Source organism: Sus scrofa, chromosome 15 (genome assembly GCF_000003025.6).
Source record: "Sus scrofa isolate TJ Tabasco breed Duroc chromosome 15, Sscrofa11.1, whole genome shotgun sequence".
NCBI classification, from domain to species: Eukaryota; Metazoa; Chordata; class Mammalia; order Artiodactyla; family Suidae; genus Sus; species Sus scrofa.
The window spans coordinates 67,307,028-67,326,138 of NC_010457.5; the positions used below are offsets into that span (position 1 = coordinate 67,307,028).

General features: G+C 41.8%; 1 protein-coding gene across 13 annotated transcripts in view; it reads right to left on the reverse strand.

Moving 5' to 3' along the window:
* RBMS1 (RNA binding motif single stranded interacting protein 1) overlaps positions 1–19,111 on the reverse strand; it is a 216,548-nt gene that overhangs the window by 114,148 nt on the left and 83,289 nt on the right. For 7 of the 13 annotated variants that reach the window (XM_021075055.1, XM_005671872.3, XM_013984175.2 and 4 more), the window contains exon 1: positions 13,526–13,947. The exons of the other annotated variants lie outside the window; for them this stretch is intronic. In XM_021075055.1, coding sequence (XP_020930714.1) covers positions 13,526–13,594 — 69 coding nt within the window. In that variant the 5' untranslated portion in view covers positions 13,595–13,947. Of the gene's footprint in view, positions 1–13,525; positions 13,948–19,111 lie in introns of those variants that run through there. 13 annotated transcript variants of the gene reach the window in all.

The window sequence follows — 19,111 nt, forward strand, 5'->3', positions numbered from 1 at the left end:
AGTATTGACTACATAGACACATGAAAGAAGTCACAAATAGAACCAAACAAAATACCTAGTCAAGATGAGCCTTTAATCCCAAACCTTCTGATCAGAGTTAAGAATCAAACCTACATTCACTTGGTTTGATTCTCTGTCTATCCTATTTTGATGGTACCAATAAGTAAATTGTTACTATCTGGGTCTGAGTGTCACTTTCTTTTCATTCCTTGCATTCACCTTTTGGTAAAAAAGCCAGCAAATATAGGACGCCATAGATCAAGGGTCTGCAAACTGCTGTCCATAAGCCATAATGCATATACTGCTTGTTTTTGTAAATAAAGTTTATTGGAATACAGCCATGCCTATTCCTGTGCGTTATCTATGGCTGCTCTGGGGCCATAGGCAGTGCTAAGGAATTGAGACAGAGACCTTATGGCCAGCAAAGCCAAAAATATTTACTCTCTGGCCCTTCACAGAAAACTGTATGCCAACCCCAGCTATGCACATATAGTCTATGAAACGTATGAGTGATTTTTATGTAAACCTCTATCTGTTTCCCTTGATTGTCGACAATCCCAGCTCCACAAGGACTACTTTCCAATCCTGCTTCACGTATTCAACTAGCAAACAATGAAAAGGGCCTCTTAGAAATTAAAATAGTATCTTTTTTGTTTGACTTTTTCTTTCTGCTCTCTAGTTTTTCCACATCCCTTTTAGAGAACGAAACCAAATCTGGTGCTGACTTAATGCCAAGAACATGGAAGCTGTATATTTCCGTTTCTTCTCCACTCTGCTTTATACCCTAATAAGCAGCTTAATTCAGTCAATTAAAGGGCAGAGTAACTTTAATGTGACAACCAACACAATGACAAAATTGATCAGCCACCTGAGGATCTTGTTTCTATCCCAGAAGCAAATCAAATGCACCTGAAAGTCAAAGAGTCTAAATTCAGGTCAACTGGAGCATGACAGCTACAGGTGAGATGTTGTCATCACATATTTCTTAAAGAGCTGCACCTCTTAAGGCACTGATTCATTTCTATCTTCTATAGTTATTTCATAATCTGCTCCACAGCCCCTATTTCATTATAATGTTGAGAAATAAAATCCTTAACTTCTTATTCCCCTCCGTGCCTCACACAATGCTTGGTCCAAAGTGGTTTCTAAAACACTGATTGGATTTGTTTGAAAAGGTTCCAAGTGCAATGGGTTCCAGCCTTGGCTTTGTTACAAATAAGCTGTGTGATGTTGAAACATCCTCACCTCTAAAATGAGTACTTAGAAAATCGTGTCTCTTAAGGTCCTTTCAGCACTAATAGTCCATGCTTCTTGTGTGATACATGTAAGACATTATTTCATATGACTTCATCCAGAACACCAGTATCACATCACAGGATTCATTCAGAGCAAAACTTTCATGTTGTAGATGCCAAAAGAATTGGTGAGGCTCTCTGACAGGGGCACACCCACTTTTCTGTAGACTAAGTAACTAAGAACCTTAAGATACATTAAAAAGAGAAATTACCCAAGTGAACTATTAGTGCCTGAAATATCTTCATGATAAAGACAAACAAGCTGACCATTCAGATTTTTAAAGAGCACAATGCAGCAGGTTCTCCACGGGCCCTCAGCACACAGAAGGGTGGTAAAGTCTAAACTGTGGTTTCTTCTATACAGGAACTTAACCTAGAAACCACAGAGCAAATTTTGCATGCTGTAATAAGTCAGGCAGGAAGGGACTAAAAATATGCAAATTTGTCTACCCACAGCCAATTAGGTGAAAAAGACAAAACAAATGTAGAGGGCAAAAGAATATTCATTAACAATTAGAACGTGAGGGTATTCTAGATCCCTGATATTTTAAACTACATTGATTTCCCAAGTCAGTAGTCTAGATCTCATAAATGCTTTAAGAAGCAATAAAAGAGATGGGAAATCTCAAAGAGGAGAAACTGCAAACAAAACAGACGACAGTGGGCAGATACTAATTTCTTTTGTCTGAAAGTACCATGCAACGTACCATCCCTAAGGACTTACTTGTTCAGAGAATAACAGTAATAATAAAAAAAAAACCTCATATGAAAACAATTCTGAAAACAGTGGTGCAAGGGCATGCTTACTTGGAAAAGCCAAGACTCTGAAGGTAGGATGACAGAGCACTGGGGGTCAGAAGACTTGAGCTTTATAAGCTGTGAGATTTTGAGCCCAGCATTCAACATCTCTGCACTTTAATTTCCTTGGGGTAAAGTACAGGAGTTGGATGAGATCACCTCTAAGGTCCCTTCCAACTCTACAATGCAAAACATTCCTTTTTAAATAAGTGTTTCCCAAACTGTCTCACAGAATATGGCTAGCAAATATTCTAGGTACCATGCTCAGATAATTCTAGGAAACGGGGAGATACACAAATGTCTGCCTGTACTACTGGACTTTTCAGACTTTAATGCTGATTGACATGGTTACTCTCTAAGACAATAAAACTACATAGTATGTACTGTTTCCCAAGTTTCCTTGACCACCGAATATTTTAATTCCTGGAGCCTTTTCAACATTTAATAGAACCAGAGTATCTTGGCGAACACAATTTGGGGAAAGCAGTTTTAAACAACAGATTTCATAAATTTAAAAATCACACGCTGAAGGAAACAAAATACTCATTTTAGGGTTTAGGGCCCCCATTTCAGAAGCCATAACAACATCTCTATGGTGTTTCCCTGATGTAAAGCACTTTATCTTACATCAACTCCTAGACCCTTCACTCTAGGAAATCAAGGACAATGTAAGAATCATTTCCATTTATCAATGAGAGCTGAATTTCCCTTCTAGATCTTTCTCCTCACAAAGTATTTTCTGCTAATGAACAGAATGATCACAATCTTCTACCGCTATTGTCATTTCGTGACCCATCCACCAAGATTCTCTTGCGTTAACTGACTCGTCAGGTGACACCCCAAGGAAGAAGGGAAGCAAACAGAGCACCTGTACCAGATGATGTGTCAAGTGCTGTCACATATATGACTTCATCAAATCATCTCAATAACATTAAGTAACTATTAAATCCAGTTTTGCCATTGAGGAAATCGAGTTTAAGAAATGTGGTCATGGTAACAAAGCTAATAAATGATGAAGCTGGATCCACACCCATGATCACCTTTTTTCTTTAAAAGCAAATTAAGATGTTAAGAAATAGTTTGATGGTATATTTATTTCAAAACTCAATTTGGGCTTGTGGGTCAGTTAAAAATATATTATTTTGGCTTTTAGTTCATGACTGAAGTCTGCTTGAAATATGATCTTATTTACACACATATTTTAACAGTGGTTATAGAACGCTATACATTATACAACAGCACATCTTAATCATAACTACCGGAGTATCTCCGGCAAGACAGGCAGACACATATGTATCATCTCATTTAATCCTCCCAATAACTCTACAAGTTTAAGATCCTGGAACTACTACGCTTTCAAGATCTTGACCAGAGAGTTTCCTCTCGGATTACTCTCCTTCCCACACTCCCAGGGACTTTCCTTTTTATCTTATCAGAAACCCCAGACCCTCCCTATTCTCAAAGTTTAGTATCTCCCTTGACCTCACCAGTCCCTTATTCTCAATTTTCACACCTAATCATAGTGTGCCAAACCCAACATAAACTCATTACCCAGATGCTTTGCCCCACTTCTGGCTGGAAAAGGGTCAAAATATCTTGCCAAATTCAGACCCCCGAATTCCCAGGGGTCCTTGTGACAGCCAAGTCATCCTCTTACTCATTTCTATTTGAATGCTCATCAAATTCCCAAGAGCAACTACTTCAAATCTCCTGTCACATTCTTTAGGCTGAGAATTCCACTTTTTTTTTTTTTTTAAATCATAACAGACATCCTAGTACCTTTATCGGAATGTAAGTTTTGAAGAGGCTGAGCTCCTTATTCCTTCTAACATCTCTAGCATAACCAATCCCCTCCTTTATCACTGACGGGAAACTCTCCCAGATCCCTTTCCTGAAAGATTAATCCTGCCTCAATCTTTTTTTTTTTTTTAAAAAAGACCAATTTCCAACTATTCTGTTTTCTATTACCTTGCTCTACCCACAACCAGTCATATACTAAGATAATCTTGCCTCAAGATTATCCGAAGGGACTCTTTCCTTTGGACACCCAATTTTTCTAAGGACACATCCTCTTCACTCACGTACTCCTTAAACCCTCTGGAATGTGCTTCATACGCGTTAGCCCCTGCTCCCCTTCGCTGACCCATCAGACACAACTACTTTATTGAAACTTCCATCACGAGCCTTTCAAAAAACCTCCCAGTGGATATTTCTAACAGCCTTTTACTCCACCTTTGTCTTCCTCGACCTCTAAGCAACACTTAACAGAACTGACCAGCCCTTGTCAAAACTCTGCTCTTGGGCTTCTGGGATACTCTCTCAAGTTTCCCTACATTTGGCCATTTCTTTCCCCTCCTTTGCCAAAGGCTCATCCTCCTTCCCACCATAGAATCTGTGCTCCCCTAGGTCTGTTCAGGTGCTTCTGGATAACTTCTCTTTCTGAACTGCTTTGACCTGTTCTGGAAGAGCCTCCTGGTATATTTCAGGAGTTTATGGAGCTTCTCCAGAGCTCTAGTTGTATTTCTTGCAGGAAACTTCTGCCTGCAGTTGGTGGGTGGGAAAGGTGGTAACGTGATTCACGTGGCCAAAATAAAATGGCCAAACCAAGCTCATGGCCTTTCCCCAGAAACTAATTTATTGTGTGGTGGTGGTGGTGGTGGGGAGAATTCGTTAACCCTTTCATGACCCTGTTGAAGTGGGAGTTAATATAACCAATGCACTTGCTACACTACAGATGTTACAGATGATATATACTATCAAGAAAAAGATCTGCAAATAAGGACCCCAGCCCAAAGAATGTGAAGATCCAGGCCAAACATGGAAATCGACACACCCATGTGACACAGCCTCTACATTGACTATAAGACAATCTTGGGAGTAGTAAAAAAATATATATATATATTTACAACCATGTCCTGGATCCAAAATGAGTTCTTAGAGTGGTTTACACTGGCCTTTAAGCAGGAGAATCTTATGAGACTGACATGGATAGAGAAGGACCTTCTACATCCCTGGTGTCTGGGCTTTGAGTATCAGTGGAATTTAGCAATCCTCCCTCCCCTCTAATTTATTTTAACACCTAGAAAAATGTAGACAATCCATGTAAGAAAATGGCTGAGTTCTACCTTATTACTGAGCCTGGAGCAAGTAACATTGCAGGAACTTTTCATTTTCCCAATCATTTAAGATTAGAGACCCAAGATTCTTTTTTACCAATATTGTCCCCCCCATCGATCCCGTCAGTCACCAGCCAAAACTTGTCGATTCTTTCTGACCAGTAACTTGAACCTATACCATCAGATATGTTCATACTGCCTCTACTCCTTTTTATAGCTTTATTTCAACTGTGGTGACACCTTTAAATCCCTGCTCTCCACTTACCCATTTTAGCAAGCTTGACCCTATCCCTGCCCCGCCCTCCAGGCTCTACCCTGGAGTCCAGCTCACCTGAATTACATACTCTTCTCCTAAAAAAGCCCATATATTCTATCTTCGAACCTTTGCTGTAATGTTCCTTCCGCCTGAAATGTCACCTTCCATGATGCAACCAGCCATCCCCGCTCCCAAGTTAGAAATCTTGGCATCGTCTTTAAGGCATCCTCCGCCCTCTCCTTCCACATGCAGTCACAAAATCTTCTGGAGGACCCAGCCCTCTGGCAAACTGATGAAAGCTATGAAGCCCTCCTCAGGAAACAGAATATATATGCAACATCTTACATATAATTTTAGGGGCTGTATGCCCTCCAATATATATAAAATGAGGTTGTTCCTCCCATCCACAATGTCACTGCCTTCTTTTGGGTCTTCACCTTTCTGAGAGCTGTTTTAGGTGCTGGTTTCCCCAACCAGCCTCTTCCCAATGGCCAACGGTGTACCCCCCATGCCACTGGTTTACTTCCCACAGAATTCGGTTGGTTCCAAAATCCACTTAACTTATGCTACACACTCAATCATTGTTTGACTCAATGTTTCTGAATCTCTGTTAAAGTTTCAGTTAAATAAAAGTACATACCCACTCCCTCCCAGCTGGTTTGTTGCATTTCACTTGTATAACGGAGAATACAGACAGAGAAATTAGAGACAACATTATTTCTACAATATTTAGGTAGGGTTGGGTTGATCATACACGGTCTTCCAAAAGGGTAATTTTGAGGCAGTTCCCATCTTGTCTTAGAGCTGCAGGAAATTCTGGGTGTTGGGAACAATATGTAGAAAAAAAGGAGTCGTGAGAATCTGAGATCTTATAAAACAATGTGCTACATATCTGCACGCAACTACACAGCATGATGCATCAACTAACAAAGAAAGACAGGAACAAGGTAACACCATTTTCTTTTTCTCTCTCTTTCCCCTCCCTCCCTTTTTCTCTTTCAGACACGCCCCCCCCACCTCTTCCTTCCTCCCTTTAGCACTCTCTCCTCTTTTCACTCCGCAGTTGGGCAGCCTCAACAGAGCACACCTAAAACTCCCCTGATATACTGAAAATCCCCCTGGGTTACACAGTAACAACAGCTTTTGAAGTGCAGACATTATCTGTACTGTTTCTTACAGAGACTTCCACTGTTCCATTATAAATTACAGCTGCCTGTAAGGAAGCCACACCTCTCGCCCCACTGCCCTTTCAAAAAGCTACACTGAAAAGGAAGTGTGTGATGGAGACAATCGTAAGTATTTATAATAAATAAAATAACCCCAAAGGATTATGACATGAGTAGTAGAACAGTCTCAGTTTTTCACGTTTAATACAGAAATTATATATGGTTGAATTTGTCGGCAAAACAGCTGTATTTAAATGCAGCTATAGGTCAAATGACAACAGAGAAAACAGCAGGAATGCCTCAATATTTAGAATAACTACTTTCCTGAAAAGTAACCTAACATATGAAATTCCATAGATATTTTCTCCTTATTACTGACTCATAGAAATTGGTGTCCTAAAAAATGTTTTTTAGAAAGTACAGAATTTCTGCTTAGTATATATAAAATAGGGAAAGACTAAGTTCATAAATATAAAAATTATTTGTGAGAAATAGGTGATTTCCAAAAACGTGACACAGGAATTTGCAATAAAAATAAGAACAGAAATGCATAAAAAATAGGAAAGGATCATATCCTAAAGCTCCAGCACAGAAACAAGGAGCACTTACATGCGATGCTGAAATTCTCAATAATATGAGAATAGGGATTTCACAGCAATTTTTAAATATTAAAAATAAATAAAAATACAATTTTCTACTTTTTTTTTCACTTTATATTTTTTCTTTATAACCAAAGGACTGTATGGTCATGTGGGGAGCAAGGGGTCCTGGAAGGCTGAAAAATTAATATAAAGAGAATAAGGAAAAATAAGTTAGTCATGATTCCACCCACCAAGAGACGAAAACACTTGTTAACATTTTGGCATATTTCCTTCCAGTCTTTTTTTTTTTTTTTAAATGCATTTTTGAGGCTGTCTTCGTAGGCACAATTAACAAATACAAATACAAGTTTCCCTAGTTTGCATTACATTTTTTTTTGTAAGTCCATATGTTTAAATGAATAATGTGGAGCCAAAATACATTTCTATTTATTAGAGCACTACTACGTTTAACACCAGGTTTTGTTGTGGCTGCTGCCATTTAATAAGTGTTAAATAACAACAGCTATATTGATTCATTATTTTACTACAGAATTTAGTTTGCTCCCTTTAATTTTTTTACCTTGTCCTAACTCCATGAAAAGCTTGCTTCTTTCCTCATGGTATGCCTATCCTATTTTTAAAATTTACCAAGCTTTTAGAATGTATTAAGTGAAGAATTCTCTACAGATGCGAGTTTAAAAACAAACACCCACCAAACACCTACAGATGTCCAAGAAGGGAAAAAAATGTTTATTTTTCTGAGAAAGGCAAAGACAGCATCTCCGAAAATCAAATGTACAAACAAGACAAAGGAAAGAATTCAGGAAATCATCATGCATATACTAATAATCAAATCTGTCCATTTTCAAACAAATTAAAAGGTAGGATTTTTTCATCAATAAGAGTGATAAATGCTCTTTTTTCCCTACTCCAATCATTATAGAGAGTTGAAAGGCTTTCTTTTCCTCAAAGAGAAAGCAAACTCTGCTAACAACAGTAAACACAGGAACAACCGTTTTAAAATATGATGTGATGCTCTTTTCTACTTCTTTTGGATTTTTAAATTTTTTTAATGTGGTTGAGAGCCTCATTTTCAAGCTCCAGATCCTTACCCTTTTGGAGGCTGCCCCCACCTTCTAAACAAAGTCCATTCTTAGAGGCTGTGTCAAGGTCTCCCAGGATCACACAGAGCCTCCCAGGACCACCCGCTGTTGCCTGCTCTGTAGGGACATTAATAATAATAACACCTTAGAAGGATTAACAACAACAACCCTGTGGAGTGGCCACTATTATCTTTATTTAACAGAAACCCGAGGCTTTGGGAGGTTAAGTGAAAGAGCAAGCAAGTGACAGAGTCAGGACTTAAGCCAGGGTTGTTCAATTAGGTTGAGTGGTGGTTAAAGAAGTTAAAATGTGAAATCTGCACTACCAGGGCTCAAGGAATATGCTAGGAGGCAAGATTTTAAGAGGAAAATATGGGAATAATATGGTTTACAATTATGATGTCTTGTATAACTTGTTTGAAAAAGTGAGTTGGGTTCCCCAGAGATACAGGTGCTGGATTTAGCAAATAAAAACACAGGGTACTACACGATATTTGGGACATACTTATACTAGAACAGTATTTGTTGTTTTTCTGAAATTCTCATTTAACTTGGTGTCCCGTGTGCTGTGTGACAACCCTAGGGCAAAGGCCTTTATGAAACAAACAAAAAAACACTAATAAATTACAGAGCTACACTTCCCAAAGCTGAAATCTGGGCTGTTCTGTGAACCACATGTCTTTGGGAGGCCAAGTAAAGGGAAGTGTGGTGGGACTACAGCTGCTCTTGACCGGGCTTCCTTCTTTTTTTCCTGGTAGCAGACATAGCCCTTGACTCCAGAGACCTAGCTTTCACCAACCTGGCCATTTAAATTCACCGCTTCAAAGTACCTGACCCTTTTCTACTTTATATGAATGCTGGGAAGATTAAATATAGCTGAGGTTGGGAGGGGATAGCATATATATGTGTGTGTGTGTGTATATATATATGTGTGTATGTATATATATACATACACACATATCTTAAAAAATTTATTTATGGGCAGAGTGCTTTGGAAATGTATTCTCAGAAATTTGGATAAGGCAGACTCCCCTCCCACCACCTAGAACGGGCTTGAAAAGTATTACCAATATATGGCGAGCCCAGCTGACTGCAGTCTCTGTAAGGAAGGAAAGAACAACGGGAAATGTGTTCAAAACATGAAATGAACTATGGAAAATGTAGGGAGATGCCAAAAGGGATGCGTTGCAGAGAAACTGGATGATCACTGCTGGTGAATTTCATACTTTCCAAGTGCCAGTGGATACCTATTTCAGTCCTACTGAATTACAAACACATTGACAGAACCTACTATAGAAACAGGGCAAGACCTTTGTATGTATACCCATGTAATGTTCTGCTCATTTCCCGATCTGTGGCTTGAAAAGGTTTACCTTCTTTAAGAAAAAAAAAAAAAAAAATCAACAAATTGGGCCTGGGCTCAGACAGTGTTCTTTGAAACATTTCTCGGAACAACTTTAATCCTCAAACTTTAACAAAACCCAATCTACTACACAAAAATTGCTGTGAAAAGAAACTGCTTGGAGGGGATTAATCAACAGCTTTGTATGTCATCCTCTAACAAGGCCAAACACTGAATCACTGTTGAATTCTTCACGTGCAGCTACACCCAGTTAATCTTCAAGAAAGCAGCAAACTATGTAAATGTATTTAAACTGAGGAGATAAGTACTTCACTCATCAAAAGTTAGCAACACTGAACAAACATAGCTATAGGGTGGTAAGATCATTTGTAAAGAAATGAAACACACACACACGAAAATTCCGGTACTCACACCCCTACCCTAAAGACCCCACTGAAAACCACCAGGCAAAAAAGGACTTGCTACACGCCTCAATTTGTAAACACCAAAGTATATGACTTATGTCAATTACTTCAAGAAAGCAATTCCCAAATGACGTAAGGAATTGGAGGGGAAAGCAGCTAATAAAAGAATTCAAAATAAGATGAAAATATATACTGTCTCTATTTAAAGGCTTTTCAGCACAAAGCACTTTTTCTTTTGAAACACACTAAAGTATTTTCAAAACTATAAAAGTCTTGATAAATTGGTTTTTATTTTGGTTGTGGGGGTGTTTTCATATAGTCAGACCGGGTTTGCTTCGGAAGCTCCTATATCGGAAAGTTACAGTCAAAAAATAACAGGACATACATGTTTCTCCACCGAGACTTGAACCAACACTCTTTGTCTAGATAGTGCCTCCTGGGTTATCACTCCAGTTAAAGCATCTCACTCTGACCTGAGCTGGGCAGGTGTGTTTCTAATATGCTCATAGGCCTGTGATGCAGGAAAATCCTGTTTATGCTAGATGATGCCACAGATCACTGCTCCTTGATTCATAACATGGGGTAGGAGGGGGCCAAGCGCCACCCATCTCTGCTTTAACTCCAACTGGCTGGCTCCTTTCCTTATACAATGTAGTTTTAAGAAGAAATTGTACAATCATTCTGCAGAACGGTCTTTTGGCATCAGTGGTGATTCCAAATATCAGGAACCCACATTCATAGCATCTTCCTTCACCTCCAACCTCTCAACCTCCAACTCCCTCCTCACCAACTCTCCTCTCCCCCTCCCCGCAAAGATGAGAGGAATCCTTAAAAAAGACTTTTAGGACTGGCAGGGTGATAGGCAGTTATGCTGATGGAGGAGCTCTGGATGAGCTTCCATTGAGATGTGCATGGAATAAGCAGCCTGTTGAGGTGTGGTAGTTTTAAGAGCTTGACTGCCAAGGTCCAAATCCTGGCTCTTTACTTTGGGTCAAACAGACTGGGTGAGTTACTTAATCTATGTCTCAGTTTTTTTAACTGTAAAATGGAGATATTATTACTACCTACCCCATAGGAGTTAATCCACCTAAAGCACTGCGGAACAGTGACCAGCAGCAGTAAGATGCTCAAAGATGGTTTGCCATTACTAATATACCTATAATACAAGTGTGATTCTGACTCGTATTTCTTCCCAAAGGTGATTTTTAAGTATTCCTCACATTCTGTTTTCCTCAGGCAAATTATCTGAAACCAGCTCTAACAGCTGATTATATATTTCCAGATTAAAATCAAACTGCATTATACACTTAAATATACCTATTCTTTCATCAAAATGAACAGACTAATGTGAACTGAAGGGTGCAAGCTTAACATCACAAAATCTTATAAAAAGCATTAATTAGACTTCCCGTTCAGACTAAGCCAGGATGAGATCACAAAGTCACTCATGGTAACTAGGTCCCCGAGCTGGAAGTGTGCTTTCCCAGTGAATGGCTAAATACTAACAAAAGAAACCTTTGACTCAAATACCACTGGTACCCGGGGTCTTGTGTCTGTATAATGCCTACACATTCATTTCTTTCTTCGCCTATAGAAAAAAGAAAGTCTGTTTGTTTTTCTGATTCAGTCAGCCCTTTTAGTCTCTGAATCTAAGGAGAGCCCAGTGAAAAGAAGAGCATCTTATCAGCGTGCTCCAGACCAGCAGGCTGTCCCCCTCCATACACAAAACCTCCAGCCCCTCACAGCATAAGGCCTCGCCCTCAGAGCTTTTTCCCCATTTCAGAGCTAACACCCTGCTGAGTTTTGACAACAAATAAATGAATACACAAGGCCCTTACATAATTAGCCATCTTTTCAGGTAGGAGGTGGGTTGGGGAGAAGGGTTCAGGAGAATATTTATTATAAATTGGCTTCATTTATGAAGTTGATGTAAGTGTACTGGATTTATTTTAAATGAGGCCACAGGAAGAGTTCAGAGATGCCTGCTTCTGAGTCTCAACAATTTTAGCATATACTTCAGCCAAGTCACAAATGCAGATTTTTTTTTTTTTTTAATTAAAGAAAGGGGCTTTTCTTAAGCCAGGTATAAGTTCCATGGACTTGGACAGCAAGGGCACACAGCTCAGGTGTGTTTACTGTCTTTTGAGGGAAAGCTAACAAGTGAAAGAAGTAAAGACCAGAAAACAATACTTTTTGACACTGTCACTCTCGAACAGTCACTGTTTGAGAAAACTAGCACGACTTTCAGATATACTAATGCTAAGACGATCCCGCCCCTCAGAAATGACTTTGAGAACAAAAAGGTCTAAACATAATCAATAATCCTGTGAACGCCTTTAGGAAAGCCACCAGGCATCACCATCATCTGTCATGATCTTAACAGAACCATGGTCCACATGGAAGGATACAGTTTGCTTGTATCATTATTGGGATAATAACTTAATTGATTTCTCCCAGTGGCTAAGGATGTAGACAAGAGATTTATTATGGAAGGAAAATATCTGCAATTGTGTTTTTGTTTTCTCAACAAGCATCTTGCCACTGACCTCTAAATCAGTTTAACCTTTTCTAAACAGACCTGCACATTTTTTACATAATTTAAAGCTAGGTTTTGTTATTGCTGCTGCTGAAAAGCTCTGTGAGATTTATCACAACATGGCTTCAGTAACCTTCTTTTAAAAACAAAGATGAAAAACAAAACAAAAGGCCACGACTATAAGCTCCCAGCTCCACTCCTTTTCCCGGCAGGGCATTTTGCTTTAACCACTAAAGTGCCTTTGGAGTTCAATCTGTTAAAAAATGTATGAAACGGTATTAAAATAGGAAAAGGCATGTGTATGACTCAGGCTTATCCAACTATCTCTGCAACTAGGATGTCACAGGATTTCCCTGTGCTGCTGAAAACTGAAAACCTTGAGAAAGTGACAGTAGAAGTTCCTGTTTCTTTTTCTTTCTTTCTTTTTTTTTTAATATATAAATGGGAGGGGGAACGCGCGCGAACACACACACACACACACACAAACCACTGGTCTTCCGGGTTTCGTACGAATCGGGCAAGTTCTTTGAGGTTCCAAGTAAAGATTGTTGCAACCCAATGTTACGACTTATTATCGTACTCTTCCACACACAAAGGTTTCCGGAAAAAAAAAACCCAAACTTGTTGCAGAGCTGGGCGAAGCCCCCTGCCCGGCGCGCTCCTGCTCTCACCGCGCCCCCACCCCTTCTCCTTCCTCCGCGTCCCGCCTGGCTCGGCTGGCGGGGGAGAAGGCATCTCCCCGGCTAAGGTCACCGGCCCGAGCGGTCTCCGCGGGCCGCCTCCTTCGAAACAAGGTCACCGCCCGGCCCGGTCCCTCCGAGGAGGACAGCGGAGTCCGGCCGGGCGCTGCCGCCCTTTGTAGAGCGGGGCGACGGGCCTCCGCGCGGCATCCCCGCTGCCGCCTCACCTGCTTGCGATAGGGCGTCCTGCAGCTGCTGCTGCCCCCGGGGTTGCCACTGCTGCTGGGGAAGATCATCGCGGCGGGCGCGGGCGGCGGGCGCGGGGCAGCCTCGCCGCGAGGGGGAGGGCGCAGGGAGGGGGCCGGCCGGGGCCGCGGCCGCTCTGGGAACTCCCTCTCGCCGCGCGGCGGCGGCCGGCGGGGGCTGCAGCTCTGGGCTGACTTCTCCTCCGCCCCCGACCTCCGGACTCGCCTAAAAGTGCCGCGCGGCGGCGGGCGGGACTCGGGCAGCGCGGGCGGCCGCCGCCCTGCGTGCCATGGACAGGAGTTCGCGCGCAGAGCTGGCGGCGCAGCCGACTCTCCCGGCGGCAGCGGAGGAGCAGCGCCGCGGCGTCCCCACCTACCGCGGCCTCAACCACCGCCCCGAGAGCGCGCCGGCCGGGGGCGGGGAGGCGGCCGCGCACCGCCTCGCGCCGCGCCCAGGCCCACCCGCGCCTCCCCGCCCTCCCGCCGGGCGCCGCGCCCGCCGCCTCGCCGGCCGGCCCCAAGGCGCTCCCTCCCAGGCTCGGGGCCGGGGCGGGGGCCGTACAGCCCGGGGAGCCGCCGGCGCCCCCGCTCTGGTGCAATGGTTGGGTCTGGCTCCCCGCATGCCGCACATTCTTTGGAGTAGCCACCCCCCTCCTCTTTTCTTTTTTTTCCCCTCGGCTCTTGGCCTCAGCACCCGAGGCGGCTTTGCACCCCTGCTCGAAGCCCCTTTTAAGGGCACCGTGTCGAGAATCACGCTAACTCTTGGTTAGGAAGCGAACTGGTCCCGGGTCTTCTCTTCCTTTCATCCTTCCAAACTATCCCCTCCACCCTCCACTCTCCCAGGAAAGGTGCGGGCAATCATTCCCACTTGCACAAACAAACCAGCCTTCCATCGTACCTCTGCAAATCCCCGGTCCCCCACTTCTCACACTAAAATATTAACCGAGAAAACCAGTCTCCACTTCACACAAGCCCCCTCACCGCAAATACGCACAGTAAAGTTCGTACTTCATTCCCATGCCCGAGTTGGCAAGCTTACCTTTGAGAGGCCAAAATCAAACAGCGAAAATCACTTCAAGCCACCGGTTTGGTAAACCTTCCCGAAAACTGGAATAGTGTGATCTTTCTATATGTTAATTATTACATGCAACGCAAATGTTTTCTATTTGAAGGGACACAGAAACTGCAAAACAGGGACAAAGGAAGGAGTTTCCTTTGTTTTTCAGTTGAAATTATCTTAGGCGTTCAAGATGCCCGTTTTTCCTGGTTCACCTTTGAGTTCCTCCTGGGTCACCCTTGCGTTCCGTTGTGTATCAAGCCTACAACCTGTGCAATGCAGAAGGCCTCTACAGCAAGCCCCACAGGCAGAGCCTGCCGTCTGGGTATGGGCCACAAGGGCAGTTGGCCTGTTCAGCTCTTGAGTGTTGCAGGGTTGTATTACCGCGGTGAGCGGTAAATATCACAGAGTTCTTCCTTGGCCTCTGGCCTCTAACACCTTCCTGGAAAGGTCCATCTGCCATGATAATGAAAAATCCCAACTCGTGTAAGAAGTAAAGGCACTCCACTTCTGACTGCCATAAGAAAAACAAAGTGTCCCCTATGGAAATCGAGTCTTTGAGCAAAGTTGTGACTACTGAAAGGTTTTTCCAGCAACTAGGAACTGAAATATATCCATCCTAGGTATCCTTCCCACTGCTTACCTAGGGAGCCACCTCCATACTCGGAGGGGCTCTCAACATTCTCCAGAAAAAGTGGTAAGAACTAACAAGCCTCAATTAAAAACAAACACACACACACACACTCTACAATTCTTTTCATTAAAAGAAAAAAAAAAAAATCAGCAGCAGCAAATTTATTCCAGGCATACTACTAGGTGCACAATGGGCAAGTAAGCACTTCCTAGATAAAACTCACAGGAATGTATCTGTTCTCTAAGACAATTTAATTAAAACAATACAACAAACACTCAGTTGTGTGTTGATATTATTGCTAGAACTATCAGGCTGCTCCATGCATTTACAATTGTTCTGGCTTCCCCTCTGCTGTCTCCTCTCACTAGGACCTTCTACCACAAATTATTGAGCACAGGTATAAAATATAGGTTTTAAGTAGAACTGTTCAAGCCATAGATGCCTTTTCCTAAGAACTTAATGCCCAAGAGCCCACCAGTTCAACCCTGTCATCTACGGAAAAAATTCCATGTACAACCTCAGTTGTCATGACTGGTCTCTTAGGAAACCACAATCTAAACCACAAAAGAACAGCATAGATTAATTTTTCTATGGCTCTACTCTAAGGTCATGATACTTTGGATATTGTGCTATTCTAGCATGCGAGGACTTGATTTGATACTCTGCAGTAGTTTTACAGGGATAAGACAAGATTTCAAGTGATAATAAAATTTAAATTGGAATACAAAAGCAATTCAAACACCAGATACTGAACTATAGCAAGATCAATAGAAAAACTAAGAAAATATATAGTAAGAATACTAAAAACATTAAAAGCACTCTATTTTTAGGGGAAAGGTCTAAATATCAACAAAATGAAGTGTTCTACATAGAATATGACATAAAAAGAGAATACAAAGTATACATTTTGAAAAACAATGTCTGCAAGCCAGGGTTTAAAAGTTCCAGATTTAGGTAGGTACCACAAACTTACTTAGCAAAGCATTTTGCAAAGGAAGGAAAAGATAGATTTTCTCCCCTCAAAAACTATACAATGTAATAAAGTCACTAAAGCCCACAAAAATATGAAACCATGTATGTATAGCCAATCAATTTTAGATATTCACAAATGCTTAGTTGTAAACGAGCTAGTGAGGTTAATCTGGGAAAGTTTACTGACCTTTGAAACAAATACGGTTTAAGACAAAGTAAGGAAGCATTCCAGAGAAACTGCAAGTTATCATGGTAAGAATTAGGGCTTTGGAATCTGCCCAGCAGACGCTCACTCATCCTCCTGAAAGGGAAACTGAGACTTAGCTGCCTGGGCGGTCAGACAACATCCTCCTTCCTCAGCTCAGCTGGTGGGTAAAGTGGTGGGAATCTGACCCCAGAGCAGCCAATCCACAGACAGGCCAGTGACCTGTGACATGGCTGGGGCTGAAACACTGAGCAGAGCCAATCAGATGCTCACCCTGGGGAATTTGATTCAGAAAACTCCAAGAGACAACCAGTTAGGAAAGGGGCAGAAACGGCAAGAGTGCCAGGGGTTAGAGTTGAGGCCGCAAAAAGCCAAAACCACATGCAAGCCAAGGTTATGAGGAAGCAGAAACTATGAGTAACAGGAAGCTGACTGGCAGCAAGCAGAGAGGCAAGCAGATGCCAGGAGCCGGTGAGCACTTGGCCATGAGATGATGGGCTCACTGGAGCTGCTCTGGCTCCTAAGACTTACAGCGGTCCTTCCGTGTGGACACTTTACCAGCCCCACCCCTCCATCTTCAGATAGCTGTAGTGAATGTGGACTCTGCAATCCAAGGAAAAAATTAAACTGGACAGATTTATCTCTACATTTCAGCTTCCCACTTACTAGCCACATAGCTTTGGGCTAGTTAGTTAACCTCTCTGAGTCCCGGACTCCACACGGACTGCTTTAGGTATATCTATAGTACTCCAACAAAAGTGCCAAACTCAATAAATGGCAGCTGTTATTGTTGTTTTTCCAGGTTTTATAGTGGTAGTTTGTAGACTTAAGTGGGTATACTGTGTAAATATGCCCTGATGTGAATCAGGCCAGCTGACCATCAAAGAGCAGGAGCAAGGGCGTAGTTGGAATTGACTAGCAGAAAAGAGCAAATTTAGGTAAGGAGACTGCTTTGTTGAGAACTGTTTGTTGAATGGCTGAATGTTCCTTCTAAGGCTGTGCATACCACACACTTAACTATAAGAGGTTTCAATAGAGCCTGGCAGAAGGTCTGTTTCAAAAGCCTAGGTGAACTCAAGTTTTTCTCCCACCTTTTTTTTTTTTTTTTGGTCCTGTTTCCTTAGAAGAAATTGTGTGTTGGACCAGGGCCATTTCTGTATGAATGGGAAGGCTGTGAGTGAGCAGTATCAGAGATCACACTGTAAGGCAGGAGGAGGATAACAATGGAGATAAGAAGAAGAAGAAGAAGAAGAAGAAGAAGAAGAAGAAGAAGAAGAAGAAGAAGAAGAAGAAGAAGAAGTGGGGATGGAGCCATCAGTACATTCAGGAGCCTGCAGCCTTATAGAAGAGATGAGACTTGAAGCTCCCAAGTGTTCATATAACTGCAGTTTGAGAATCTGAATTTAGAAGACATTTGTCTCATAGAAACATTTTGAAAAGGAGATGTTCATTTATAAACTTCAATCTCATTTTGCTTTGACAACAACCCTATGAGGCTGGAAGGGATATTAGGCTTCACTTACAGATGAGAGGAAGACAAGTTAAGACTAACTGACTGAACCACAGAACTAGGAAGCAGCCAGCAAATGTTAAAACCTAGACCCAGCTAGGGTCAGAAGACCTTATCCTGTGGTCTGTCAACACCACAATGTTCTAACTCAAAACAAACAAACAAACAAACAAAAACCCTTAATAAATAATGCTCTAATTCCCAGATGAGTACTGGTAACCCCTACAGCACCGAGCTGCTATACCCGAATAATGCACGGCATTAAGTGATAAGTGCCAGCCAAGTGGTCTAGACAATTATGTGCTTTGGGAGTCCACAGCAGGGAGAGATCGATACAGGATATAACATGGGCGTGGGGAGCTCAGCTGTATAAATGTTTTGTTTGAGAGACATTCAGAAAGAAGCGGTGTGCAGAGGAGAAAAACAAAAAAATGAGAGAGAGAAGGACAGAGACAGGGAGAGATGGCATGAGAGAGGATGTAGATTTAGGGTGACTATGGCTGAAATCATGACTAATCAATGAACACCCTGAAAGTAGCAGAAAAGTCAAAAGGCTGGGGGATCCCCCCCCCCTGTCGCCATTCCAACACAGGCATTACTGAGCCTCATGTAAGAGAGAAGCCTTTGAATAAAATTACTACAAAGAAAGTGTGGCGGGGAACCTAAGCTTTGAAAGAAGAAAAAAAATGAGAGCAGAGAAGATGTCCAATGAGATAAGAATAGAACACCTCTCTCAACAAAAGAACAGACCTATAGCAGGTACTATCCCTCTGTCACTGCTAAAGCGTTCTGAACACCCTTTTTTATTTGGGTCATGCTAAAAACAGAAAGGAATTAACAGGAAAAATACATTCAACATTATTCCAAATTACAATCTTTCATGAATAAAATATAACCACATAGTACTGGTCAGTATAAGCAGGTCTCACTAAAAAACTGTTTACATTTGAGAGCCTCTATGTTTAAAAGCTCACAAAGCCTCTAGCTCCCAATGAAATAGAAAAAAAAAAAAAAAAAAAAAGGAAAAAAATATGAGGTCAGCAGATTCTTTAAATTTCTGTTCTTTCCTGGTACAAACTAGAGTTGATAAAGTACCCTATTTCTAAAGGAGCAGCAATATTTTCTATTATTTACTAGTTTGCTTTTGTTAAATTCTGTGATTCTTATTCTAGACCTAAAGGCTCCCTAGA